Source organism: Leptosomus discolor, chromosome 18, assembly GCF_034619465.1.
Source record: "Leptosomus discolor isolate bLepDis1 chromosome 18, bLepDis1.hap2, whole genome shotgun sequence".
NCBI classification, from domain to species: Eukaryota; Metazoa; Chordata; class Aves; order Leptosomiformes; family Leptosomidae; genus Leptosomus; species Leptosomus discolor.
Window position 1 is genome coordinate 10842007 of NC_141408.1, and position 25480 is coordinate 10867486.

General features: G+C 67.0%; 2 protein-coding genes across 5 annotated transcripts in view; one reads left to right on the plus strand and one right to left on the minus strand.

Annotated features, from left to right (window-relative positions):
• SMG6 (SMG6 nonsense mediated mRNA decay factor) overlaps positions 1 to 8509 on the plus strand; it is a 114564-nt gene extending 106055 nt beyond the window's left edge. For 3 of the 4 annotated variants that reach the window (XM_086475471.1, XM_086475472.1, XM_086475469.1), the window contains exons 16-19: positions 1093 to 1246; positions 4692 to 4903; positions 5187 to 5268; positions 6905 to 8509. In XM_086475471.1, the coding sequence (XP_086331597.1) occupies positions 1093 to 1246; positions 4692 to 4903; positions 5187 to 5268; positions 6905 to 7035 (579 nt within the window). In that variant the 3' untranslated portion in view covers positions 7036 to 8509. Of the gene's footprint in view, positions 1 to 1092; positions 1247 to 4691; positions 4904 to 5186; positions 5269 to 5339; positions 5503 to 6904 lie in introns of those variants that run through there. The other variant, XM_086475470.1, reaches the window with a different exon arrangement.
• A 2747-nt stretch (positions 8510 to 11256) lies between these two features.
• HIC1 (HIC ZBTB transcriptional repressor 1) lies at positions 11257 to 14114 on the minus strand. The gene is given in 3 exon segments (XM_086475338.1): positions 11257 to 12327; positions 12329 to 13203; positions 14063 to 14114. Coding segments are annotated over 3 exon segments (1998 nt in total).
• Between the last annotated feature and the right edge of the window lie 11366 nt (positions 14115 to 25480).

Sequence of the window (25480 nt, forward strand, 5' to 3'; positions counted from 1 at the left end):
GGGCTCGCCGTAACGTTGGGCAGAAGAGGGTCGGTGGGCGCCTTCTGTCCCTGGGGCGTGTCTTGTGGGTGCGAGCCCGCTGTCGCAAGGGTTTGCATGGTGGATGTGTTCCACAGCAGTGCTGCTGTGCTCCATGGGTGACCGATTCCTATTAGAGGCAACAAACATCAGCGAGTCCAGGGAAGCTATTTTTAAGCAGAGGAAGCACTAGAATAGCATCCTGAGTTTTTTAAGCCTGTGACTTACTAAAGAGCCCAAGTCCTTCGATAGCGTAGAAGGTAAGTGTGTGAGCTCTTGGGTCCCATTTTGGCAACTGGCATTGTCCAGACATCCAAGTGCAACCCCACAGGGGTTGCTAGTAAGACCCAGAAGACCCTTCCCACTATGTGTGAGCAGCTCTGGTCTCCAGTGGGTGCGAAAGGCTCAGCCAAGGACAGTGCTGTGGGTTTCCAGGGCTGGAACCCACCTGGTTTCCCAGCTGGATGGAGTCAGAAAAGGCAAGGCACGTGCGGGAGCTGGTGGGACAGCGAGTGACATACTCGGCCAAGCATCGCCGCCCCACAGACCTCCCTCCCCTCCTGCTGCCTGTTCAGTGTCCCTGTGTTAGGATGCTGTTGGCAGGACTTGTGTCCCCCACACTGGTTCGTTTTGGCTGTTGTCACCTTGAGCTGTTTCCATCTGGAGGCCCAGAACCCACTTCCTCCAGCCCCCTTTTCTCCCCGTTGTTTTGTATCTGGGTCTGTCTCTTGGCACCAGTGTAACTTCCAGCCCCGTAAATGGGACAATTCCCAAAGCACCTCCGTTTTCAAGGCTGGTCCCAGTTGTTCTCCCCAGAGCCTGGGCAGGGCTATTCTCCTAGCGGAGTGCTCTCTTGGAGGCTTTCACCATCCCACTCACATGTGCGCTGCGGACCTGCAAGAGTTGGTGTTTGAGATGTGCAGGTGGGATGGACGCAGCCTTCTGCCGGTCCCCTTCACACGATGCCCTTGCTGCAGGAGGCGTGTGTGCCAGCCAGGCTTATCTTCTGCTCTCAGCGTCCACGGGTCGTAGGGCTGACGTCCAACTTACTCATCATGTGTCCTACTCCTCCAGGCCGTGCTGAAAGACCAGAGTCAAATGAGGCAGATGGAGCTGGAGATCAGACCCGTCTTCCTGGTCCCAGACACCAACGGTTTCATCGACCACCTCAGCAGCTTGATAACGCTGCTGGACTGCAGGAAGTTCATCCTGGTGGTGCCCCTGATCGGTGAGTAGAGCCCGCGCTGTGGTGGGGGCTTACCCTCTCCCCCCAGCCCAGGCTGTCCCGCTGTGCCGGCTCCCTCTCTCCGTGCCCCACGTGCCCGCAGAGCCTGTGTGGTCTGGAGCTGGTTGGCTCGTGCGGTGGGGCTGGCCTCCGTCCTGCCCTGTCTCATCTCGGCCGCACCCGGCATTCCCTCAGCCTGTGTCGCCCTTCTCCTTTCCTGCCAGCTTTCTGCCCACGGTGCTCAGTAAACTCCTCTCCTCCTGGTGCATTTGGGGGTGCCAGGGGCTGGGAGAGTCAGGCGGGTGTTAAACGGGATTTGGAGGGAATTTTGGAGGGAGCAAGGAGGAGGAATTGTTAAACAATCAGAGCAGATAGCTTATCCCAGCTGAGCTGGGGCTTAGGCAGCCTGAGCAAATGGCCGGCCTGTGTCCCAGCGTCTCAGAGCTGCTCAAGCCCAGCCCTTCTTTTTATCCTTATAAAGCTCACAGTAAAACAGCAAGCTGGTTCCCGTTATTGGTAAACACTCACCCTGGCAGATAACGGCTGTGCTGCTGGGTGGTCTCCCAGGGTGGCGGGAGGATTTGGTTAGATGCCTTTGCTCTGATTGTTTGATCACGCTCCGAGCTGGAGGTAGCGTTCCTCCGGCCAGTGTCGCTCCGGCGCCCAGCGCGTCCTGGTGCCAGCCTGGCCTTCGGAGGATCCTCGAGGGCAGCAGGAGAGGCCAAGGCAGGAGCGGGGCCAAACCTTGCAGAGCCCACAGGCTGCCCCATCCCAGCCACAGCCCTGGGAGGCCGGGGGCCGGCTCTGCCCCGTGGGCATCTCCAGCATCCAGGCAGCGAGGCTCACGCTTGTGCCCATCTCCTGGCCCGCCGCCCTGCCTTCCGAGCCATGATGGGGCTTCCTTCTCAACTCCTCGTGTCAAGCAGACAACTCTGCCTGCCCCAGAGCCAACGTCCAGCTGCCATCCTTCCCCGTGGGGTGAACGGCCTGGCTCGGGAGGGATTCCTGGGGCTGGGGACGGGACCCCTGCATGGGAGGAGCGGGGCTGGCCACCTGCCCGGCTCAGCCCGGGAGCTGCCAAGCATCTCTGTGGCTTGGCACCACGGTGCCAAGGCTTTGTGTGGAAGCCAGCAGCACCGGCAGAGCCTGGGCAGCCCTGGGGGCTGGGGAGCGTGTTAACACCTGAGAGAGCTGGGACCTGTCCTGGGGCCGTGGCTCTGCCTCCCGGTTTGCTCCTGTGGTTGGCAGGAGGCTTCTCCATCCGAATCCCAGCCAGGGGCAGCAGTTACAGCAGAGCTGAACACCCTGGTCCTGTCCCTGTCCAAGATGCTGCTGCCCTCAACCTGCAAAAGGACCCTGGCCTGCCCTGCCATGGGCAGGAGGAGCAGCAGCGACTGAGCACCTTCAGTGTGCTCCTGTCCTGGTGCCTCCCTGCACAGCCCATCGTAGGGGGAACGGTGCCTCCTTGCACAACAAATCACAGGGGGGGGATGCTGCTTGCCATGAGCTGCCACTGCTGAAGCACCCTGAAGCCAGGGACCCCCTGTCCACGCCGGGTGTTGGTCAAATTCCCCCTCGTCCCCCGGGAAAGCCGTCAGTGCCGAGACCCGGGTGCAGGCAGGAGGATCCCACCCCCCAGGGTAAGCTGGGGGCCCGTGGCTGCTGGGGGCAGAGGCCTTGGTGCCGTGCCCCATCGCCGGACCAGAGATACGGTGTGGTGCACTTCCCCCGGCACGGGGCACTCCTCCCCGCTCCTCCCGGGGATGCAGCAAGGGGTTAAGCGCGCAGCTTCGCGTTGGGTTTGTTTCTCTTGCTCTTTAACCTGCTCCGTGCTCCTTGAGGCTGACCCCGCCATGGAGAAGCCAGGCCTGGTGCAGAAGCACAAACAAGCCTCCCCTTTGAAGCCTGTTTAGCTTGGAAGCAGGAAGGCGGATTTCGGGAGGGAATACCAGCTTTTCCTGTTTGATGTTCCGTTCTTGCACGGCTCCCCCCACCCCGGGCCCAGCCGTGCATTGTGTGGAAATGGCAGCATCAGGTCGGTAGCAAGAAGAGTCGCCGGCCAGCGAAGAGCAAAGCAGCTCCATGCAGCTTTAATTTGAATACCCAGACAGTGAGTGCCAGTCTCACCATGGAACAGAGCGATCACGCAGGCTCCCCGGGCAGTGATTCACAGCACTGGGGAGAGGCCTCAGACCCCGAGCTCTCTCCCCGAACCCCCAAGGAATGCATAGTTCCCACTTGAACTCAGGACTTGGCTCCAGGCTCGGAAACAATCTTCAGAAATGAAGCCATGGCTAAAACACACACTGTGCGCACAGAGGCTGCCTCGCGCACACGTGCACACCAGCTCTCCCTCTCTCCCTCTCTCTCGCACGCGCGCGCGCGCGACCGGCCCCGCGCACACGCGGCCCCGCGCACGGTCGCGGGCGGGGACCCTCCTGCGCACATCTGGCCGCACGCTCGTGTGCTCGGCCTCGGCGGCCTCTTGCTCGCTCGCGCGGCGACGGAGCGGCTCTTCCAGCAGCCCCGGCGCCACGGGGTGGGTCCCTCCTGGAGCTCTGCTGGGGTCCCTCGGGCTTCTGCTGGGCTCAGGGGGACGGAGTGTTTGGGGTTCCTGGCCGCTTGGCAGCAGTACGGGAGGCTCCGAGGCTTGATGGGCTCCAGCGGAAGGCGAACGGGCTGGGAATCCGCCCGATCCCAGGCTCGGGCTCGTCTCAAGTGCCATGTGTGAGGACAGATGTGCGAACCCTGGATCAGACCCAGATGGGTGAGGTGTTGGAGGGAGCATCTCCCCTGCCGGGAGCTTGGGCCAGTGGCTTCAGGTGGGGAAAGTAGGGCCAGGACTTGCACAGGGAACAGGGGTGGAGTGGGAGCTGCCTGCTCCCAGGCGTGACCCTGTTCCCGCGTGCAGCCCCGCGGCAGAAGGGGAGCAGCTTTTCGGGTCTGGAAACAAGCGCAGGGAGCCGAGAGGTGCGGAGCCAGGCGGTGCGATGCCGGGCAGGGGGCACGATGCGGCCGGCCGTCGCTGTGCTCGGGGGCGCAGGAGCGGGCCGCGGGAGACGGTGGTTTTCTGACACCCTCGGGCACACGCGGAGGTGCCAGTCGGTTGTGAGGCAGGAGGGTGGGGGTAGCGCGCGTGGTGGTGGTCCCGGCGATCCGCGGAGCAGAGCGAGATGCCCTTTGGGAGCGTTACCCGCGTGCTGCAGGGGTGAGGTGCCTGTGCTCTCGGGGCTGAGCCAGGTGACCCACGCAGGGGGAAAGGCAGCAAAGCTTTTCCAGACCCGCAGCCAAGTCCAGGAGCACAGGGACACTGCAGCAGCTGAACCCAGATTTCCTGAGCCAGCTCCCAGTGCCCTGGCCCTGAGGCCTTGGCAACTTGCGTGCTCCAGCAGCGGGTCACGGGAGCACCTTGTCCCGTAGTAACTGTACCTCCTCTTCCTGTTTGAAGTGATAAACGAGCTGGACGGCCTGGCCAAGGGCCCGGAGATGGAGCACCGGGCCGCAGGCTATGCCCGCCAAGTGCAGGAGAGAGCCAGGAAGTCCATCGAGTTCCTGGAAGAGCGATTCGAGAGCCGGGACAACTGTTTGAGGGCTCTGACCAGCCGAGGCAACGAGCTGGAGTCCATCTCCTTTCGCAGTGAAGACACCACTGGCCAGCAGGTAAGGAGCATCCCGGACGCGGAGGCAGTGCTGCCAAGGGCTGGAGGCTCTTAGTCACCACCTCTGGGGGGGAAACCAGGGACCCTGGGGTCTGTGAGCTCTGGGCAGGGGGTAACTGTCCCCACCTTTGCAGGCTCCTGCGGGGCTGCGTGTGCTTCGGCTCGGGGCAGCCCTGCTCTCTGCTGAGCTGCGGCGGTGTTCCAAGGGCGGTGCGGAAATCGGGGTGGTGGGGTTGCAGGTTTTTTTCCCCGCCAGGGGTAACGTTGCCCTTCTTTTCCTCCAGGGAAACAACGACGACCTGATTCTGTCCTGCTGCCTCCACTATTGCAATGACAAGGCCAAGGATTTCATGCCCGCCAACAAAGGTAGAACATTCTCACGTCCTCTTTGTCCCTTCTCTGTTGCATTCCACGGACTCTTCTCATTTCTCTTTCACGGCCCTTGGAGCCGATCTCTCACGCATTTTGCCTCTTTCAGCACCAAGGTGCCACCTCCTGCCTCCGGTCAGCCCCAGGCTGTGGCTTTCCCACCGCGTTGCCAAATGTGCACCTCACTGCGCTTTGGGGATGCCCCAGCCTGTGAGAAGCCCACCATAAATGTCCACAGAGCCGTTTTGTGGTGCCAGCAGCGGTGACGAAGGGCCAGAAAGAGCCTCCTCCTCGCGAGCCCCGGTGCCTCATGTCCAGGGCCCTTTTTCCTCCGGATGCCCAATTGGCATCGGCCACGTGTGCTGGGACCAGACAGGCCTCGGGCTGTTGCCAGGACGGTGGGGATGGGAATTGCATCAGCAGCTGCCCAAGAAATCAACCCGCATTTGTCAGTGCGAATTCTTAGCAGCTTAACTTGTCAGATTCACAGAGAAACCGTCACCAAATGTTTATGTGCAAATGATGCTGAATTTTGAAATCATGTGGATTACAGGGAATGGGGCCTGACAAGCTGACAGCCTCTGGTTTGTAACAAGGAGGCGCGTCACCAGCGCGGAGCAGAGGATGTTTATTGTTACACATTTCTTAAAGTGTCCGCACAAAACCTCCCGATCCCGCTTTCGGCAGCCCTCGGCCCCAGGCCTGCCCTCCCGCCGAGCCCCCACTCCCCTTCCTCCCGGCACGGGCCGGCCGGGCTGCTCACCCCACCATCCTCAGCCCCACCACTGTGACCGTAGCCCATGTTCCTGGCCACCCTCCCCTTCCCCTCGTCCTGCCGCTCCCTGCGCAGCCAATCTGGGCCCATGTTGGGCTCCCATAAACTCTGTTTTTTCCATTCCCGTCCTGGCTCGGAGGCACTGTGTTTCCTGTGCTCATAGGAACAGTACTCTGGTCACAGGACCCAGCTGCTTACACATACCCCATATGCTTCCCCTGCTTCGCACACACGTAAGCGTGGCTCCCACTTCCCAGCCCGGCGCGTTGCGTGCGGGGCAGCTCATCCATCTGGGGGCAAGATCCCTTCGGTTGTTTCTCAGGCTTCAACTCTCTCTCTGGCTGGCTCAGCCCCGGCCAGAAACGCCTCGGTGGCGGTGGCAACTCCAAAAAGGTTCGCAAAAAAATAAGGGGTGTTTTTAGATCTTATAATGAGATCACCAGAATAATAGCACCAGCTTCCTGCTGGAGCCAGGGTCGCGGGCTGTCTTCCTGGCCTGGGTCAGGCAGAGGGACCTCCTCTTCCCTGCCTGCGTGCACCACCCGGTGCGGGCAGCGGGCAGCGCGGGGCCCTGGCGCTGCTCGCCGGCCTTCCCGGCCCCAGGGCTGCAGGCAGAGAGCACAAATCATCCCCCAGCCAGCGCAGCGGGGCGAGAAGACGGCCGTCGAGGTGAAGTGCTGGCTCCGAGCAGCGCCAGGGAGCCTTGGCAGGGAGCGGGGAGCTGAGGGCGGGGGGTGTCGGGCGGCCCTGCAGTGCCCGGGGCGCAGCACCCAAGGAGGGAGGGGGGGGCAGAGGGCACGGGGCAAGGGCTGGGGCAGAGCGGGGAGGTCTCAGCGTCGTGCCTCTCTCTCGTTGCAGAAGATCCCATCCGTTTGCTCAGGGAAGTGGTTTTGCTGACGGACGACCGGAACCTGCGAGTCAAAGCGTTGACCCGCAACGTGCCAGTGCGGGACATCCCCACCTTCCTCAAGTGGGCCCAGGAGGGCTGAGGGGGCCGAGCGGGGCCGACAGCCCCTGAACGAGTCACGCAGCCCGTTAACGGTGGGAGACCGGCTTCAGCGGCAGCCCTCACCATCTTCCAGCCCACCACGAACAATAAACGCCACGTCTTCAACCCACCCCAGGATGGCCGTGCTGCGAAGGGGGCCCCCACCCCCCCGACCCGAGGGCAGACCAGCTGGGAAGGTCATGGCCGTGGATGGTTCACGTGGAGGCTGGGCCGTTGAGGGTCCCACCAGCCTTCGGGCAGTGCCGGCGCGAAGCTGGCGAGCCCCGCTGGCTAGGGAAGCTTTGGGTGAGCCCCTGCCGGATCACCAGCCTTTTTTGCTTGGTTTGCTTGGTTGCAGAGAGCTCGAGTCACGAGTCGGTGGCTCTTCGGGTTTGTAGGCTGCGTAGGGCAGAGACCGGGGACACACCAGTGCGGACTTTGGGATTGCTTAGTGCCCCTCGGGAGAGGCCGTGGATTTCAAGGGCAGGTTCCCTCCTGCCCCAGCCTGGTCGTCCTGCATGGCCCAGGCAGCCCCAGGCCTCCGGACCCTTCCCCACCCCGCACCCGCCCCACACAAGGGGTGCTGCTTGCGGAGGTGCTCGTCCTCTTCCCTGGTGCAGGGTTTGCTTGTTGAGTTTTGTTTCAGACTTCGGCATAGGTTAGTTTTCAGGTGTGTGCCCTGCCTGCTTTGCTGGGGGGGAGGCTTTGAACACCCCCGGTCCCCCCACAGTTGTTTTCTGTCCTGCTCCCCTGCCCACCCCAGCCACTACCTGCCCCTTCCCTCCCCCCCCCCATACCCTTAGTCCCACCCCGCTACCTTTAGGCAGGTTTTTGACCTAGAACTCAGCGTGAGGGTAAGAAAATTCTCCCAAGGACCCGAGGACCGGCTGTCCCACAGGTCCCGTGTGTCCTCACGTTGACACAGGCTCCACTTTCATGTGGGATCCGGCTTCTGCCCGTGGCTGCGGGGCCAGGCAGGACTGGAGAGAGCCAGGGCAGCACCCGACCCCCCGGCTGCTTGCCCAGCTGGGAATGTCCCCTCTCGAGTTGCCCCTTCACTGTGGAGGGAGCCGTGAAGGGACCCTGCTGCCTCAATACTGGGTCATACCGCGCCGGGAGCCAGTGCAGGGTTGGGGTGTTGCTGAGCACCCACCACCACCACTTTGTCCCGTCACCAAGTGTCCCATCCCTGGCCCGGTTACACGCCAGACACAGAAGCTAAGAGTGAGCATTAACCCGTGACCTGGAGCCCCTGGAGCTCTGTCAAGTCCCAGTCCCATGAGCAGAGGGTGGGAGTGACCCCGAGGCTGTCCCCGGTCCCCGCTGGGGCACCACGGCCGTGGGAGGGAAGCGTCAAAGGTGGCGGAGGAAGCAGTAGGACGGAGCCCAGCGTTTTCCTTTCCTGCGTGGGTGGCTCAGACCCGGTGTCTGTGTCAGGAAGCCCAGCGTTGCCCCAGCACCGGCTGCCCGGCCTCACGGCGAGGGCCAACGCCAGGGTGAGCGCCTCGGCAGCGCCCGGCTGCGGTGGGGCTGCGCGGCGCAGCGACGGAGACGAGCGGGGTTGTGCTCGCTGACCTGTGCCATCCGAATGCCCCAGCCTTGGGGCACAGAGCAGGGCGGCTGCCGGCGAAGGAGGGTCTGTGCTGCGGGGCAGAGCCTGTTCGACAAAGACTTGGGGTGCCCACGCCTGCCGCAGGGCACACGGAGCCGTCGCCGGGGCTGAGCCCACCCGGGGCCGCGGCGCACGCAGCACCCACACCCCGTTCGACGCCCGCAGCCGCGTGCAGCGCCGCACTGGCCGTAACCAGCGCGTAGACTTTGCCTTTTCCACGCTGGGTGTGTTTAAATGTTTGTTTTTCTAACAGAGCTGCCCCAGGGTTGCTTTGCAAGGCCCTTCCTGGGGTATCACCAGCTCGGAGGGACCTGTGGCTCTGCCGGATGCCAACCCCACTGCGCTGTGCCATGGGCTCAGCGGTGGGACAGAGGTCTTGCTGCCACCAGACCAGCTGGCACAGCGGCAAGCAGAGCCCAAGCTCGCTGGCTTGAGCGCCCCGTGCCTGGGGCCATCCGTGCCAGGCTGCTGCCCCGAGCCCCCGCGGGGAGCCCACGTCTCGGGGAGGCGGCCGCGTTCGGGCTGTTTTGTTAAGATGGTTTTAATAATTTTTAGCATTAAACACTTGTCTGTTGCAGCACGTTGTTTCCTTTGCCGTCGGCGGGCGAGTTGCTGTCGAGGTTGGGGCAGGGGTGGGCACGGGGGGCACCGGGGAGGGACAGCAGCGGGACAAGTTTGTGCTTGCAAGGACGACGGTGGCTCTGTCCCACCTGCAGCTGCCGCTGCTCCCCACCAGCCAAGGGGGCTCCGGGCAAACCAGACGCACAGCAAAGCCCCTCGCCTCCCCTCCCTGTGGCTCTGCACCCACCGTCCCCCCCCGGGGGTCACCTCCCAGCCCCGCTCAGCGCCGACCCCACACCAGCCAGGCCGGCCCGCACAGAAGGACGCGAGGCCACGCACGTTAATGTCACTTTATTGCTCGTTCGGTTTCGACTATAGAAAAAAAAAATAAAGGGCAAGGAGCCCGTGTACAAATCGGACGTGATACAGGGGGGGCCGGCGGCCCCGCTGGGCGCTGCCAGCTGTGCTTTGGGGTGCTGCTGTCGCCGCCGCTCGCCCCCCCCCGGCAGCTCCGGAGGGACGCTGCCAGCCCTGGGGAACCCCGGGCAGCCCATGGCGGGGGGGGGGGGTGGGGGTGGAGGGGGGGGGGGGTCGAGGGGGGCACCTGGGCAGGAGCAGCCAGCTCAGGCTAAGGCACAGTGGCTGCGAGGCCGGGGACAGTCGCTGCTGGCGGCCACCCCAGGGCCTCATGTGCAAAGGAGAGGAGGGGGCTCGGGGAAGGGAGAAGCTTCACATTAGCCCCAGGCAGAGGGGTCAGGGCTTGGGCCGGGGCGGGGGGGGAGGGTGTCCAGGCCAGGGGGGGGCTTTTCCCACACGGAGCAGAAGGCAGGAGAGGGGAGGGGTGCGGTGGTGGCAATGGGGTGCCCCGTGGTGGAGGGGGGGGCTTGGCCCCAGGTCACCCCAGCCCAGCGCCTCCCTTGGCTCTCCCCCCCCCCGCCCTGGCCCCCTCCGGCAGCCCCTGCCCCCCGCTCCCCGTAGCTGACAAACCAGACCGCTTTGTCTTTGTCATGAGCTCTCCGGCCCGGCCCGGCCGCGCTGGGGACGGGCATCTTTGGCAAAATAAAAATTAAAAAAAAAAAAAAAAAAAAAAAAATCGAGGCAAGTGGCCACCCGAGGGTGAAGCCGCCGGGTTCCTGGGCACCCCAGGGCCCCCCGAGCATCCCTGATGGCGAGGCGCCTGCTGGGGCAGGGCCCAGGGGCTCAGTCTGTGACAGGCCCTGCCCCACCTCCCGAAAACGCGGGGTGCTGGTGGCCGAGCCGCCGGGTTCGGGCCAAGAGGTCAGTGCTTGCCGCGGGGCAAGGAGCACCCAGCCCCCACCCCCACCCCCCAGCATGGAGCCAACTGCCATCCCCCCAACCGCTGCTCAGACCCCACCATCCCCCTCCGTCAGTCTGTCCCCGAGCTCCCAGCATGGCACCGGGAGGGTTGGGTTGGCACACGCGCCCCCAGCCCCAGCATGGCCGCGCTCGACGCTCCCGGTCAGGACGGCTGCCGGCGGCTCGGAGGCCTCGCTCCGGCCGCGATGGACGAACTACTCACGGGCCCGCGGCGGTCGAGGCGGCACAGTCCAGGTCCCGTCGCAGCAGAGCCGAGCACCGGCGGGTCCCACCGTGGGACGACGCGGGCAGCGGCCGAGGGCGTCCCCTCGCCCAGGGGGGGGCAGCGCTGGGGACGGCCCTGAGGTAAGGAGCGGGCTCATGTCCTCCAAAGCCTCCGGGTGCAGCCCGGCCTCACAGCTTGTGCTTCGCTCCCGCCCTGGTGCCGGGGGCCCAGCAGCCCCCCACGGCAAGGTGGGGGGGGGGCCACGCCACGAGGTCAGTCCCTGAATTTATCGGCTTCTCCCGGGCGAGCCGGGGCGCTCGTCGCGGGACGCGCCATCCAGCCATCCCGGGGCAGCTCTCATGGGACCTTCCGCTACGAGCGAGTTCTCCGGGGCCGTCGGCAGCACCGGGGGACGAGCACCCACCACCTCTCGCCCCCGCCCCCAGCTCCACGCGGGGCAGAGAGGGGAGCCCAGCAGCCCCCCTCACCCCCCGGCCGGGCCGGCGCTAGGGGGGCGAGTATCGCTCTATGGTCCGGGCGGCCTCGGCGTGAAGGTGCGGAGCCTGCGCCAGCACCTCGGCCGCTTTGTCCTGGCTCAGCCCCAGGTGCTCAGCCGTGAACTTGGCCAGCGGGTAGAGGCTCTCCATGGCCTTGGGGTCGCTGAGGAAGTGCGAGGTGTGGGAGAGCAGCTCGGCCGCCTTCTCCTGCTTAAGCCCCAGCTGGTCGGCGGTGAGGCGGGCCATGGCGTAGACGCTGTCGGGGAAGTCCAGCTTGGCTTTGCCGTCGGGGCCGGCCGCGTGCATCTTCATGTGGCTGATGAGGTTGCGCTGCTGGGCGAACTTCCCGCCGCACACCTGGCATTCGTAGGGCTTCTCGCCCGAGTGGATGCGCATGTGCTCGGTCAGGCGGTACTGGCGGGTGAAGCGCATCCCGCAGGCGTCGCAGGCGAAGGGCTTGAGGCCGAGGTGGCTGCGCATGTGGCGGGTCATGGTGCCGCGTTGCGTGAACTTCTTGCCGCAGATGGTGCAGGGGTAGGGGCGCGTCAGCCAGTGCGTCTTCTCGTGCTGCCGCAGCGTGGCCGGGTCCTTGTAGGACTTGTCGCAGGAGGAGCAGCGGTAGGGCCGCAGGATGTCACCTAACCCTGGGCCACCCTTGTCCAGGAAGGGCACGGCCTGCTCGGCCGCCGCCTTGTGATAGAGCTCCTCTTCGTTGTGGGCCTCCACGTGGGCGTTGAGCTGCTCGGAGCTGGGGAAGCCCTTGCCACAGGGGATGCAGACGTATAGGTTGTCGCCCAGGCTCTCCGGCTCGTAGCCCAAGTGGTTGCAGTAGCGGTCCAGCGCATCGCCGGGCGAGGGGCCCTCGCTGCTGCCCGTCTCCTCGCTTGTGCTGTTATCGGGCTCCAGGTCGTTGCTCTCCACGCTGGGGTAGCGGGGCTGCGGCGCCGCGGGTGGCGACTCGGCCTTTTCCTCACGCTCCAGCTCCTTCTCCGCCTCCCCCTCGTCCAGGTAGGGGCCCAGGGGCTCGTGCTTCATCCAGCGGTACATCAGCTCGCGCCCGTCGGCACGGGGCAGCGGGGGGCTCGGCACAGGGCGGCGTGCTGCGGAAGGGGTCGGGGGCGTGGGGGTGCCCCCCCGGCTCGCCGCCCGGCGGGGAGTCCTTGTAGGCAGCGGCGTGGCCGGCCAGGAGGCCGGCGCTGACGGGGGGGCTGTCGTGCCGCGGGGGCAACGAGGGCTCGCGGGGCTCGCCGGGCAGCAGGCGGTCGGTGGGCAGGAGCTGGGCGGAGGGGCCGGTGGGGCTCTTCTTGGAGAGGTCGAGGCCGCAGGGCGGCGAGCAGTGGCGCTCGGGCGGGCACAGCCCGTGGGGGTGCAGCGGGGCGCCCTGGGCGGCCGAGGCGTACAGCTCGCCGCATTGCGTGTTGAGCGGCGCCGCCGGCTCCACGGGCGGCAGGTCCACGGGCCGCGGCGTCCCCGAGTAGCAGGCCTGGATGACCGGCGTCGCGGCGCGCAGCCCCCGGCCCAGCTTGTAGGGCGCGTAGCCCCCGCGCAGGTGGCAGTACTTGCCGCTGCGTTTCAGCTTCTTCTTGCAAAGGGCCACCAAGCCGGGGATCTGGAGGTAGCTGGCGGCGGCCAGCACGGCGCCCAAGCTCTGCTCGCCGCCCGGCTCGCACTCGGCCAGGCGGCCGGTGTAGATGAAGTCGAGGATGAGGCGAAAGATGCCGGGGCTCACCATCTCGTGGTCCAGGTTGAGCAGGTTGTCGTGAACCACCAGCGACTTGAGGTAGGCGCTGCTGGCCGCCAGGATGTTCTTGTGCGCGCGGAAGAGCGCGTTCTGCACCACGATGATCACGTCGCACAGGAAGCCCTTGGTGCGCTGCGTGTTCAGCTGCAGCAGCAGCTGCCGCGAGTGGCTCGGCACCTCCATGGCCTCCAGCATCCCGCTCCTCGCCCGCCGCCCTGCAACGACACACCGGCCCGTCAGCGCTGCAACCGGCCCACGCGTGAAGACGGGGGCGGGGGGGGGGGGGCACGACTCCCTTGACCCACACGTCGGGGGCGGGGGGGGGGGGGGCTCAGCCCATGCGTGGAGTGGAGGGGGTCGGGGTTCAGCCCCCAGCCCCGCACGCCGCCGCGTCCCGGCTGCTCTGCGTGGCCGCCTGGCCGGTGCCACCGTTTATATGGGGGCTCGCTTCTCGGCGGGCCGGGGGGGGGGGGGAGGGGGGGGATGGGGAGGGGGGGGCGGGAAGGGGGGTGAAAACCCCCGGAGGCTTTTGGAGAAAGTGACATCACCCGCCGCCGCCGCCGCCAGCGCCGCGCCCCGGCCCCGCCAGCGCCCCGGCACCCCCGCGCCCACCTGCCCGAGAAGAAGCGGAGAGGGGTGGTGGGGAGGGGGACCCCCCCCACACCGTGCCCCCCACCCGTCCACCCCCCTCGGGGCCACCTCCCGCCGGTACCTGCGCAGCGCCTCTGCCCCGGCTCCCCGCCGCGCCTCCCCGGTTCTTATGCGCCCCGGTCCCGGGAAGCGGCCGGCCGTGCACATACACACACACACCCCCCCCCGCGGGCGCCCCCCGCCCACGTTTCCTCTCCCCCCACCCCCCATAAGGTGAGCGGGGGGTCGGGTGGGGTGGGGGGAAGCGGGACCTCCCCGCCTCCGCCGCGGTGCCCAGGTGGGTAAAGCCCAGCGCCCGCGGAGCTGCTTTTTGGGTGGTTTGGGGTTGGGTGTTTTTTTTTTCCCCCCCTCCCTAATTTTTTGGGGTGTGTCCGTTCGTCGTCTGTGTGTCCCCCCCCCGCCTCCCCTTCCACGCCGCTTTACCTGGGCGCCCGGTGGCCTCCGCCAACCAGCCGAGGTCTCGGTGAACTCTCATGGCTCAGCCCCGGGGGGGCCGCCGCCGGTTGCTGTTTCCCTCCACCCTCCTCCTCCTCTGTGGCTGCTGTTCCTCCATACCCCGCTCTCCCGGCCGGTCCTACGGAACGGGAGGAGGAGGAGGTGGTAAAAGAAGAAGAAGAAGAAGAAACAGCAGCGGTTCCTCGGGGTTCCCGACGCCGCCAGCTCGGAGGTGAAACCCGGGCTGCGAACTCCCCCTGACCCCGGCCTGAACTCCGAGCAGCGCCGCTGGCTGTTAAAGGGACGGCGGGAGGTTTTCCTCCTCCCATCCCCGGGCGGGGCACCGACAAGTTGCCCCCCCCCCTTTTCTCTCCTCTCCCCTCCCCTCTCCCAAATCGGTCTCCACCTCTTTCTCCATCGCCGGCTCGCCGGTTTTCTCCCGACCCCCCCACCCGCCCACCTCGGGGGTCTCCATCCTTGGGGACATCAGCCTTTATGCCCGGAGACACCGAGGGGGGGTCGGGAGCCCCTCCGGGGCTCCCGACCCCCCCTCGGTGTCTCCGGGCCAAAGCCGATGAGTGTCGTGCGTGTGTCCCCCCTCGCCGGTACCGCTCGCAGGGCGCCATCTAGCGGCTCCCGGTGCTCACCACACCCGCCGGTTACCGGAGAGCGGCTCCTCCCCGCGCAGGTGCGCGGTGGGACCCGACGGGGCGGGCGGTGGGGAAGGTTAAAATACGGGGAGGGGGGTGTTCGCTGCCCCCCCCCCCCCTCCCGAGGGATGGGTGGTGAAACATGGTGTGTAGCACCCAGTGGGTGGGAGAGCTGGAGCGGGTGCTCGCAGCGGAGGGTGCTTAGGGGGGGACCCTGATGGGTGCAGGTGATGTGAGGAAGGGGCTTGAAAGGGGGGAGGGGGGGGAAGGCAGCCATCCCTAATTTATTGCTGGGGGTGGGGGAGGGCAGAAAGCGAGGGCGGGGGGCAGCCCTGGCGCCCAGATGTGCGGTGGCGGCTCAGGGTGGGCTGGGGGCTTGCGGTGGTTTGGGATGAGGAGGAGGAGGAGGCGGCAGCGCCACGTTTCCCCTCACTTCATCCCTCCAACCGCTCCCCGCCCCGTCCCTGAAAAGGTTGCTGGGCGGGGGGTGCAGCTTGGGGTGTCCCCCCCCACCTTGGCGCGGGGGGAGCCGCCTCTCGCTTCGCACTTTCGCTTCTCCTTTCTCACGGCCGCAGCCTCTTGCACAACCTCCTTGTACAGCAAAGCGTCGCGATGGGCACCTCCGGGTCTCCCGCCGAGCCTGGAGGGGTCCCCCTCGTCCCCCCCTGACCTGAGCAGGGCACCCCGGATGCTCTTGGGGTTTTTCCCCATAAACCCGGTCCCTTGGTGAGTGGGGGCCAGTGTGAGGTCCTAGGGATGGTGGCTGGGACAGCGCTGTCCCAGCCACCGTCCCCAGCCCCCAGGACAGGGTTTGGCCAGCCCTGAATTAAGGAGGCAGGGAGGGTGCGTGGCGGTGGTAGCACCACTCAGCTGGAACTCATCCTCAGCTTCCCATCAGATCCAGGGTGCCCCAGCTCGCTACAAGGACATCCCCACGGAGACCAGGACAGGGTGGCACCACCTGTGGGGACCCTGCAGTGGGCCCATCCCAAACACCAGCTCAGAAATCCCCCTTCCCGCTCCCCATCCTGGGCTGGTGCCCACAGGAAGCATCGGGATCCTGAGAGCAGGACACGGGTGACCCCTCATTACAGAGCCGTGGTTTAATCCCAACTCTCCGGGCACTGATTTCTCCCCCCCCCCCCCCTTTATTATTTTTTTTTCCCCCTCTTCAATTAACGGCTGGAAGTGTTTCAGGTTCTGGCAGCGAGCTCTGGACGTCGCTGTGAGCGATGGCTCCCGCGGGCTCCGTCCCGGTAATTTATGGGGCTGAGCTGTATAAATCACGGCAGCGAGCGGCTCCCAGACAGCTGCCTCCCCCGGGGCCGGCCGGGACCCCGGGCTGCCCCAGCTACCTGCTGAGTGATGCTGAGCCCTCGGGGCAGCGACCGAGGAAGGGGGAATGGAAAAACCTTCACCTTTTCCACCCTCTTTTGCAGTTCCTCTCCCATTCCCAGCCTCTCCCAGGAGCAGAGGGGCTGATCGGGGCCCGCAGGGGTTTGGGGCAGGTGGAGAGGGGTCAGGTTCACTAATATCGCCCCCCCCTCCTGCCCTGCTTTGCCTTCTGGAGGGACCCCCAGGTGAGCCCCAACCCTAGATGGCCTAATCCAGCATCCTACACCGAGAAACCTGGCCGGGACTCCCCGGGGACCTGTGCCACACGTTCAGCCCCGAGGGACAGGGACGGCCCGGCTGCGGGGCCGCAGGCAGAGCCGGCACCGGCGAACGGGAGTGCGCAGGGAAAGGGGCATTTTTCGCCTCAATGTGCTGAGCAGATTGGAACCAGCTCTGGTTAAGTCATTGGCTCTGTTGGGAGGTCTGAGCTGGAGCGTCTCCCGCCCGTGCCCCCTCCCCACGATCAATCAAAGTTGCAGCAAATTAGCCCAGATGCTGGGAGATTCGGTTCAAATCCAGCTGTGGTTTGGATCGCGTTCGCATGCCTGGCTTCATGTGGGACCTGGGCTTTTTGGACAGGATACAGCCCCCTGGTCTCCGCAGGGCCCTGTTTCCCAGCGCAGCCTCTCCCCAAAGCCCACACACATGTCTTCGATTACGGCGCGTTGGCCAGCCGGGCCGCATCCGGCACCGCCAGGAGCCTGCAGCCCCCGCTGGCAGCTCGCACTTCATTTTCCCGGTGGTGCTGGGGTATGGCAACCCCCGCCCCCCCCATCCCGCTGCTGCAGCCCCCCGTGCTTGCAGGGGGAGGCAGGTCCCCTCTGCCTGTGCTGGGCTGAGGCCGTGAAACTCATGACAGCGCTGAGCTGCTCCAGGCTGGGCATGGTTGGGTGCTGCCCACCTCCTGCCCTGCTCCCTGGGGTTAGGGATGCCTGTGCTGAGCTCTGCCTGCTGCGAAGGGAGGTTGGGTGCTGTGACAGGACCCCGCCAGGTCCTCCCAGGGTGCCCAGTGGCCCCCAACATGACAGGACCCCTGTGGGGTGGCAGGAAGGGTATAACACCCCTGGTATGACACAGCCCTCCCGCCGGCCCATGGCTGCTGCAGCAGCTGCAGGGCAATGCTGGGGTGGGCGAGGGGACCCCTTCCTTGTCGGGTGATGCTGGGGCAGGTGGGTGCCCTTCTTTGTGGGGTGATGCTAGATGGGGCAGTGGGACCCCTGCCTTGTGGAGTCAGGCTCAGGTGGGTGAGGGAAACTTCTCCTTGGAGTGATGCTTGCTGGGGTGACAGGACCCTTTCCTGGTGGGGTGGTGCTGTGGTCGGCAATGGGACCCTTTCCTTGCAAGGTGATGCTTGGGTGGCTGAGGGACCCTTCCTTATGGGGTGGTGCTCAGATGGATGATGGGACCCTTACCCCCACACGAATGTTTGGTGGGGCAGTGGGACCCCTTCTTTGTGGGGTGATGTTCAGGTGCACAAGGGACAGAATCACACAGCAGCTGAGGTTGGGCAGGACCTCAGGAGATCATCATCCAACCCTCTGCTCAAGCAGGGCCACCCAGACCCTGTTGCCCAGGACCTTGCACAGATGGCTTTTGGATAGGTGCAAGGATGGTGACTCCACCATTTCCCCGGGCAGCCTGTGCCAGTGCTCCCCTCACAGCGAAATAAGTGTTTTCCAATGGTCAGAGAGAAGCCCCGTGGCTCCTTCTGTGCCCATTGCCCCTGGTCCTGGCACTGGGCCACCACTGAGCTGAGCCAGGCTCCGTCCCATCCGCCCCCTCCCTCCAGGTCTGTCTGTACATTGATAAGGGCCCCTGAGCCTTCTCTTCTCCAGGCTGAGCAGTCCCAGCTCCCCCAGCCTCTCCTCACAGGAGAGGCACTTCTGTCCTTTAATCTTCTTAGTGGTCCTTCACTGGACTCTCTCCAGTACGCTCACATCTCCCTTGTACTGGGGGGCCCAGTACTGGACCCACCCTCCCTTGACCTGCTGGCGATGCCTCTCCTAACGCAGCCCAGGACACCATTCTGCTCCTTTGCCCCAGAGGCATGTTACTGGCTCCTGGTCAACTTGTTGTCCACCAGGACCCCCAGGCTCTTTTCCACCCAGCTGCTGTCCAGCCGAGTGGCCCTCCAGGATGTCCCAGTGCCCAGGGCTGTTCCTCCCCAGGAGCAGGGCTTTGCACTTGCCCTTGTGGAACTTTGTGAGGTCCCTGTCGGCTGGTGGGGGCAATGGGACAGCCTTCCTTGTGGGGTGATGTTCGGGCAAAGGGCACCCATCCCTGCAAGGTGATGTTTCCTGGGACAGCGGGACTCCTTTCTTGTGGAGTGATACCTGACCGGGTGATGGGACCCCTTCCCTGCAGGGTGATGATGCTCAGGCAGGTGAGGGTGGGGTGACACCTGTGGGGTGACCCTTGGTGAGACAACGGGACCCCCTTCCCTTATGGATGATGCTTCATGGGGCAGTAGGACCCCTTCCTTGTGGGACAATGCTTCAGCTGGGTGAAGAACACTTCCAGTGGGGTGATACTCTGGGGGAGAGAGACCCCTTCTCTGTGGGATGATACTTCATGGGGCAGTGGTACCCCTTCCTTGTGGGGTGATGCTCAGTCATACGAGGGCACCCATCCCTGCAAGGTGATGTGTTCTGGAGCAAAGGGCCCCCTTCCTTGCAGGGTGATGCTTGATGGGGTGATGGGACCCCTTCCCTTTCAGACGATGCTTCATGGGGCAGCAGGACCCCTTCCTTGGGGGGCAATGAGTCAAAAAAACCTGAGACCCGTCCCTGCGAAGCGATGTTTCACGGGGCAATGGGGTGACGCTTGAAGGAGCGATGCGACCCCTTCGCTACAGGATGACGTTCAGGCAGGTGAAGACCCCACCCCCGTGGGGGTGATGCTTGACGGGGTGATGAGACAACATCCCCCCCCCCCCCCCCCCCCTTCCCTTTCACCTGAAGCTTCGTTGGACGATGAGAACCTGTCCTCTTGTAGCGACATCTCCTCGCCCACCTCCTTCCCCCCCCCCCCCAATTTTACAAACCCCGCGGGCGACCTCCTCCTCTCCACCCACAACAGCAGCCCCCCCCCTCCCGCTACATGCCCCCCCCCCCCCCCCCACCTCCCCGCGACGGAGACACGGCTGCAGCCACGAGTGGAAAGCCCACGAGATGGCAGCAAAGGGCCACGCTCCGGGATACGACACCCCCCCCAACCCCCACCCCCCGCCATCACCCCCTCGGTGGCCGCTTTCCCCCCGCAACCCACCGCCCCGGTCCCCCCGACGCGCACCCCGGTGCGCGTCGGGGGGACCGGGGCGGTGGGTTGCGGGGGGGAAAGCGGCCCCGGAGGAGGCGGCGGCGGAGCTGCGCAGCCGGTTGCGGGTGGGCCGGCCCCGGTTGCTGACTAATCCCGGGGCTGAGTCACGGTTGCGGCGGGGAGCGCTGCGGCAGCGACATCCCCCCCCCCCCCCCCCCCCCCCCGCCCCGATCCCCGCCATCCTCCTCGCCGCCCCTTCCCGAACCGGAGAGCCCCGACGGGGCGGGCGCCGGTTGTGCGGGGGGGTGGGGTGTGTGAAAGGTAGGGGGGACCCCCCCCAAATATCCCCGGGGGGAGGGGGCTCTTAAAGGAGTTTTGGGGGTGGCAGCACCCTAAGCCGGGCAGTTGATGAAAGGCATGAAGTTGGGTTGTTTTTTTTGGGGAGGGAGCTCATTCTCTGACCCCCTCTGCAGGCATTTGGGGGTGTGAGGAATTAGGGGGGGGGAGTAGGGTGTTGTGGCCTGAGCCCCCATAGCAGCGTGCGGCCTTGCGCAGCGGCGGATGCTGCTGTCAATGACAACGCCGCTGTTGCTGTGGCGACCGGTATGATGCTTCGCCAGAGCAGAGTGAGGTCAGAAGGCTCCAGCAGGAATTGGGGGGGGGGGGAATGGATAGATGCATAAGGGGGGGGAGGATTTCCCCCCCACTATGTCCCCCTGGATGCTACTCTAGGCCCTTTTTGGGGGAGGCTGGCACTTGGGCGGGGGGGGGAATTGATTTGAGCCACGAAGCCACAACCTGTCTGGCTCTGGGGCAACGGTGGCTTTTGGGGGACCCAGCCCCAGTTGGAGCGTGGGCCAGGCCGCGCTGTGAGGCCGGAGGGGCGAGGGCAGCATGGTGCTGCGATGGAATATCCCCCACATACTCTAAACTCATCCCCCCGCACACCCCACTTTGTGCTGTCCCATCCTCCTGCAGGGCATTAGCCTGGCACCCATGGGCGCTCACGGCACTGGAGGGATGGGGTTACTTACTGGAGGGTAGGTGGGAGGTGCTGCCCAGGTTATTGGTGTGGGTGGGAGATGCAGTGGGGCACCCCCAGGCTGGTACCCGGTTGTGGGCACCCATGGGGCCCTGTGCAACCCCTTCCCGTGGGGGGGGGGTTCTCAGGCAGCCCCATGGTGATGCTACGAAGCCAGGATAGGGCCATGCTCTGGCCTAGCGGGGTGGTCGGGGGGTGATGGGTACCCTGGGCTCTTGTGATTGCCCTGGGGGGGGGCACCTTGGTGTTGGGGTAGGGGGTGCCCCACGCCGCAGCCCTCGGGGTCATGGGACCCTCTGCTCGTGCCTCAATGGGTGCACGTCCCCTGGCTCTGGGTGCAGGTGGAGGAGGGATGCGGGGTGCTGGGTGCTGCTCCTCTGCGCACCCCGAGGACCCGGGGACCAGGGGGGACCGGAGGGGGGGGGGGGCTGGGGGGCAGCGTGGTCCCAGTGCCGCCCGGACCCCCTGCCCGGCTCCGGGCCGCTGTCCTCCCCCCGCGCCGATATAAATAGTAGCGTCTTCCCGTTCCCTAAATTTCCTCGCTGACGTAGCGCTCACGTCATTGTGTAGGTTGATGCTTTTCTATGAATGAGCCGAGATCCCCGTTACTACGAGCCCGATCCTATAAAAGCCCCGCGCTCTGCGGACGGCGCAGCACCGCCACCGGCGCCGTCCCCCGCCGGGAGCCGCGCAGCCCCGGGCCCGGCCGGGGAGGCTCCGGGGCCCGCAGGAGGTAAGGCACCGGCAGGGCTGGCCCCCAGGTAAGCAGGGACGGAGCCCGGTGCGGGGGCGGGAGGGGGCAGCGGAGCCCCGCGGCACCGGGCGCTGCACCTGCCCGCCCCGGGGGAGGAGGCGGGGGGGGCGGACGAACCGGAGAACCGGGACGAGGAGCGGGGAGGTGGGGGCTCTGCGGCGGGCGGGGGCGGTGCGGTGCCGCCTGGCGCAGCCCCACGTGCGGGGCCGGTCGGCGGGGGGCGGCGGGGGCGGCGGGGCCGGGGCGCGGCGCCAGCGGGGGCGGTGCGCGGGGGCGGGCGCTGTTGCGCGGAGCCGCCCCGGGGGGGGCGAACGGCGGGGCCCGACCGCCCGCACCTTGCGGGGTTTGCGAGGGGGTGTGTGTGTGGGGGTGGGGTGGCGGGGAGAGGTGGGGGGAGCGCATGTGTGTGTATGTGCGTGTCCCCCACCGCCGCTGCGGGCGACACCGGCGCCCGCTGTCGCCCCGCTCCGAGCCTCTCTGAATCCATCCCCGACGGGACATTCCCCAACCCCATCCCTCGGGGCCGCCGTGCTCAGCAGCACCCCACACCCCCCCTCCCCCCACGCACCTACACCCACCACCCTCGGGTTCCCCCCCCCCGCACCCCGCTGCCCCCTCGCCCGGGCGCTGCCAGCCCCGCAGCCCGGGGAGGGGGGGGGGGTGTCGATCGCCCCCGGGGCATCGGAAGAGCGCGGAGACCCCCGTCGAGGAGAGCCCGAGTCAGCGCGTCGGCACCTTGGCTCTAGACTGCTTACTGCTGCGTAGGGACAGGACAGTAACAGTCTACAGTCATGGCTACTGAAGCATGACCCACCGCCGGCACCGGCCCCGGCCCCGCCACCGGCCCCGCCACCGGCCCCGGCCCCGCCGCAGCGCCGGGGGGGAGGGGGGGGGGGGAGCTGTCCGTGGTGCTGAGCCGTCGGAGAGCGCTCCCCGCCGAGGGGGAGGGGGGGCGTGGCATGGCGGGGGGGGGGGGGGGGTGGGGGGGAAATGTCCCGGTGCCCGCCTGACCCCGCTCTCTCTTTTCCCCCCCCGCAGACACCGACCCCCCCACGGTGGATGTTCCCCCCCCCCCCCCGCCCTTCCCGCTGCAGCCCAGGTAGGGGGGGGTCTCCCCCAAGCGGGGCGGACACGCGTGGGAGGGTGGTGATGGTGGGAGGGGGAGCGGAGGGGGGCGGGGAAGGGGGCGGGGGGAAGGATGCTACCGACACTCCCTCCCACCCCCCCCCGCCGCCGCCGAGACCGGGAGCCCCCCCCCCCCCCCCCAGAGCCGCGGGTGGGAGTCGGGCGCGCTCGCTGCGGTGGCGGGGCCGCCTCCTCGCCGTCGCCAAGGCACCGGCTGTGCCCCCCCCACCCCCCTTCGCCCCGTCCCGTGTTTGTGTGTGTCCCCCCCTCCGACGCCGCCCGGGCGACCGTGGCTTTAGATTGTTACTGTGCCGCTGGGGGGGTAACAGTCTACAGCCATGGTCGCCGGGCCCGGCGCACTCGCACCGCGGGCAGAACCGGCTCCCCGCCCCGCAATCCACCCCCCGGCGGTACCGGAGGCGGCGGAGGAGGGGGCGGGCGGGGGTCCCGTCGGGGGCGGCCCGCCTCCCGGGGCAGTAGGAGCTCACATGCAGGGTGCAGCTCGCCGCACATCAACTCTTACTGTTCGGGGGGGCGGGCGCCGAGCGGCTCCTCCTCGGGTAGCGGGAACGGCGGGGACCCCCCCCCCCCCTCACATTGAAACACCACCCCCCCCACCCCCCCCGCCCCGCAGCCCCTCACCTGCCCTCCCGGCGGGGCCCCGGGGCCGCTCGGGGGGTGCGGGGTTCGTCCCGCCGCATCGGTAAGCGGCTCCCGGAGCGCATCGGCAGCCGCTGTCCCGGCTCCCTCCGGCCCCTCTTCCCAACACCCCCCCTCACCCCCTCCCCCCGGGCCGCCGGTGTGAGGGGTGCTGCGGCGGGACGGGGACGGGGGGACGGGGGGGGGGTGGCAGGGAGCGGACAGCGGGACGTTCCCGGGAGCGGAGCGCGGGTCGGCGGCGGGGCTGGAGCGGCGGGGACTGAGCGCGGCCCGACGGGACGGGACGGGACGGGACGGGGCGGGCGGCGGCTGGGGGCGGGCGCAGGTTGCACAACCCGCCCGGCGCGGCCAGGAGATTCCTGAGCGGCGAAGTCAGAGCGGCCCGGCCTGCCCCGACACCGGGCACCGGGCCCTCGGCAGCCGGCGGCGACCGGTGCCGGCTGGGCAGGGCCCCTCGCAGGGGGCATCCGGGATCCAAAGCACCGGAGACGGGAGCGGGGTCGGGGGGGGGGGGGGGGGGGGGGGGACAGGCTGGAAGGGGCGTAGTGAGCGTAGTGACTGCAGAGACCCCAGAGGGGTGCGGGGTCCCTAATCGCGTGGATGGGGACACAGGGGATGGGGGGGGGAATGCCCGGGCACGGTGAGGATGGCAGCGGCGGGACAGGGACACAGCCCCAAACAAGGACCTGCAGCCCCGGTGTGGGGCTCCCACGGGTGTCCCTCGGCCCCCACTGGGTGCCGCCGAAACCCTTGCTGGGCCAGGCAGGGCCCCCCCTGCGCACGCTCCCCCTCTCCAGGTCAGAGCAGCCCCCTTAGGAGCACCCACCGACGGGGGGTCCCACACCAGGCAGCTCTGCCCTCGCCCAGAGGGGCACGGCCACCGTCAGGTCCCCAGGGGGCACAGTGCCACACAGCGGCCCCGGGCAGGGGGATACCGCAGGCACCGGGTCTCTGTCTCCCACCGGTCCCCTTCTCCCACCGCCGGCGAAGGGCCGTACGCTGCACACCTCCAGCAAGGGGATTTTTGGGCCCCCCCGCCAGCACCCAGGTAAAGCCGCAGCCACGTTCGGCACAGCACACCAGGGCCCGGCGCAGCTGTGCTGCAAAGGTGCCGCTGGGCATGAAAACCACCGGGAAAAACTTCCTTGCTCGTGCCCGGGGTTGGCAGCAGCAACAGCGTGGCAGTGAGGTCTGGGCCGCAGTGGCACCCGGGCACCCCCAGGTGAGGGGACACATCCCGCGGGCAGCGCCATGGCCCCTCAGACCCCATGCTCTGGCCTCGGGAAGGCTCCGGCTGCGTTGTTGTTGTTTTGAAGGCCAAGTCTCTCCCGCTGACACCCTGGAATTAGTTTTTCTTCCAGAGTCCTTAAAAATATCCTGGATTTCTGACACCGGGACTTGGCTTCTGATGGTGCTTCCAAGCTGCCGGGCGTGGGGCCAGCTGTCGGCGCCGGGGGACAGCGGCCATCCAGCTCCCGTGCTCCTCCTCAGGACGGAGATCGCGGGAGGAACACGGCGCCCAGCCGTGGCCGAGCTGTTCTTTGCCATTTGTAGGGCAGGATTGGTGCTCAGCAGGGCGCAGGCACAGCCCGAACGGTGCCTCACCTCGGCCTTGCTCCCGCCGGCTTTGCGGCGCTTCGGCGAGCGGCCCCGCGCATGGCCAGGAGGGTGGGAAGGCTCTTCCCCAGGGACCTCCAGCAGCTGTAACCCTACAGACCCCCACGGCTGAGGACAGGGCTGCAGCGAGTCCCCGAGGGGCTCTCCCCAGCCGAAATTTCTCAGTGCACCCCCAGGAGAGCACGTGGCCCCAAAAACGCAGCTCCTGGCTGAAGCCTATGACCCGCTCCTGGCTTTGCCAAGGGGGCACCCATGACGTGCTGGCACCCCGGCAATTCGGGGCGGGCCAGGGGGGGCTGAGCCAGTGAGGGGGCACAAGGAGGGGTGCTGCTGCCAGCCCCCTCCCCCCGAAAGTCTGCCCCCGGCCCCAGGCTGCCGGCACACCGCACGGGCTTGTTGTTGCCATCTGACAGCTCTTGGCGAAGCGGCCTTTTGTGATTCAGCCGTGTTTATCCCAGCCCGCGGCCCGGCCCAGCGTGGGTTTCCATGGAAAACTTCCATCCAAAACAAGGAGAGAAGGAGCTACAGCGGGAGTGACTCAGCCACCACTGGAAGCTTCTGCGGGTGAAGCCGGGGGTGGAGGCGGGAGGGGGGCTGTTCCCAACGGCTCGGCCCTGGGGCCCGGGGATGGCCCTTGGCTCTCCCCTGCTTGTGCCGCTGCCTCCTCGCAGGCAGGAGCCGTGCAGGCTTGGGGGGAACGGCAGCGTGACACCATCTGCGAAACACATCGCCTTTGGGGAGTGCCCCCCGCCCCCAGCCACCTGCACCAGGTGGGGACAGGGGAGGCAGAGCACGAGGCGAGCAAGGCTCAAACCCCGGCAGAATCCTCACCCGGTGCCAGGCTCGGCGGGATGTGGCCTTCACCAGGCCCTGCCCGTGCCCGGCGAGCCCCGTGCGGGCGGCTG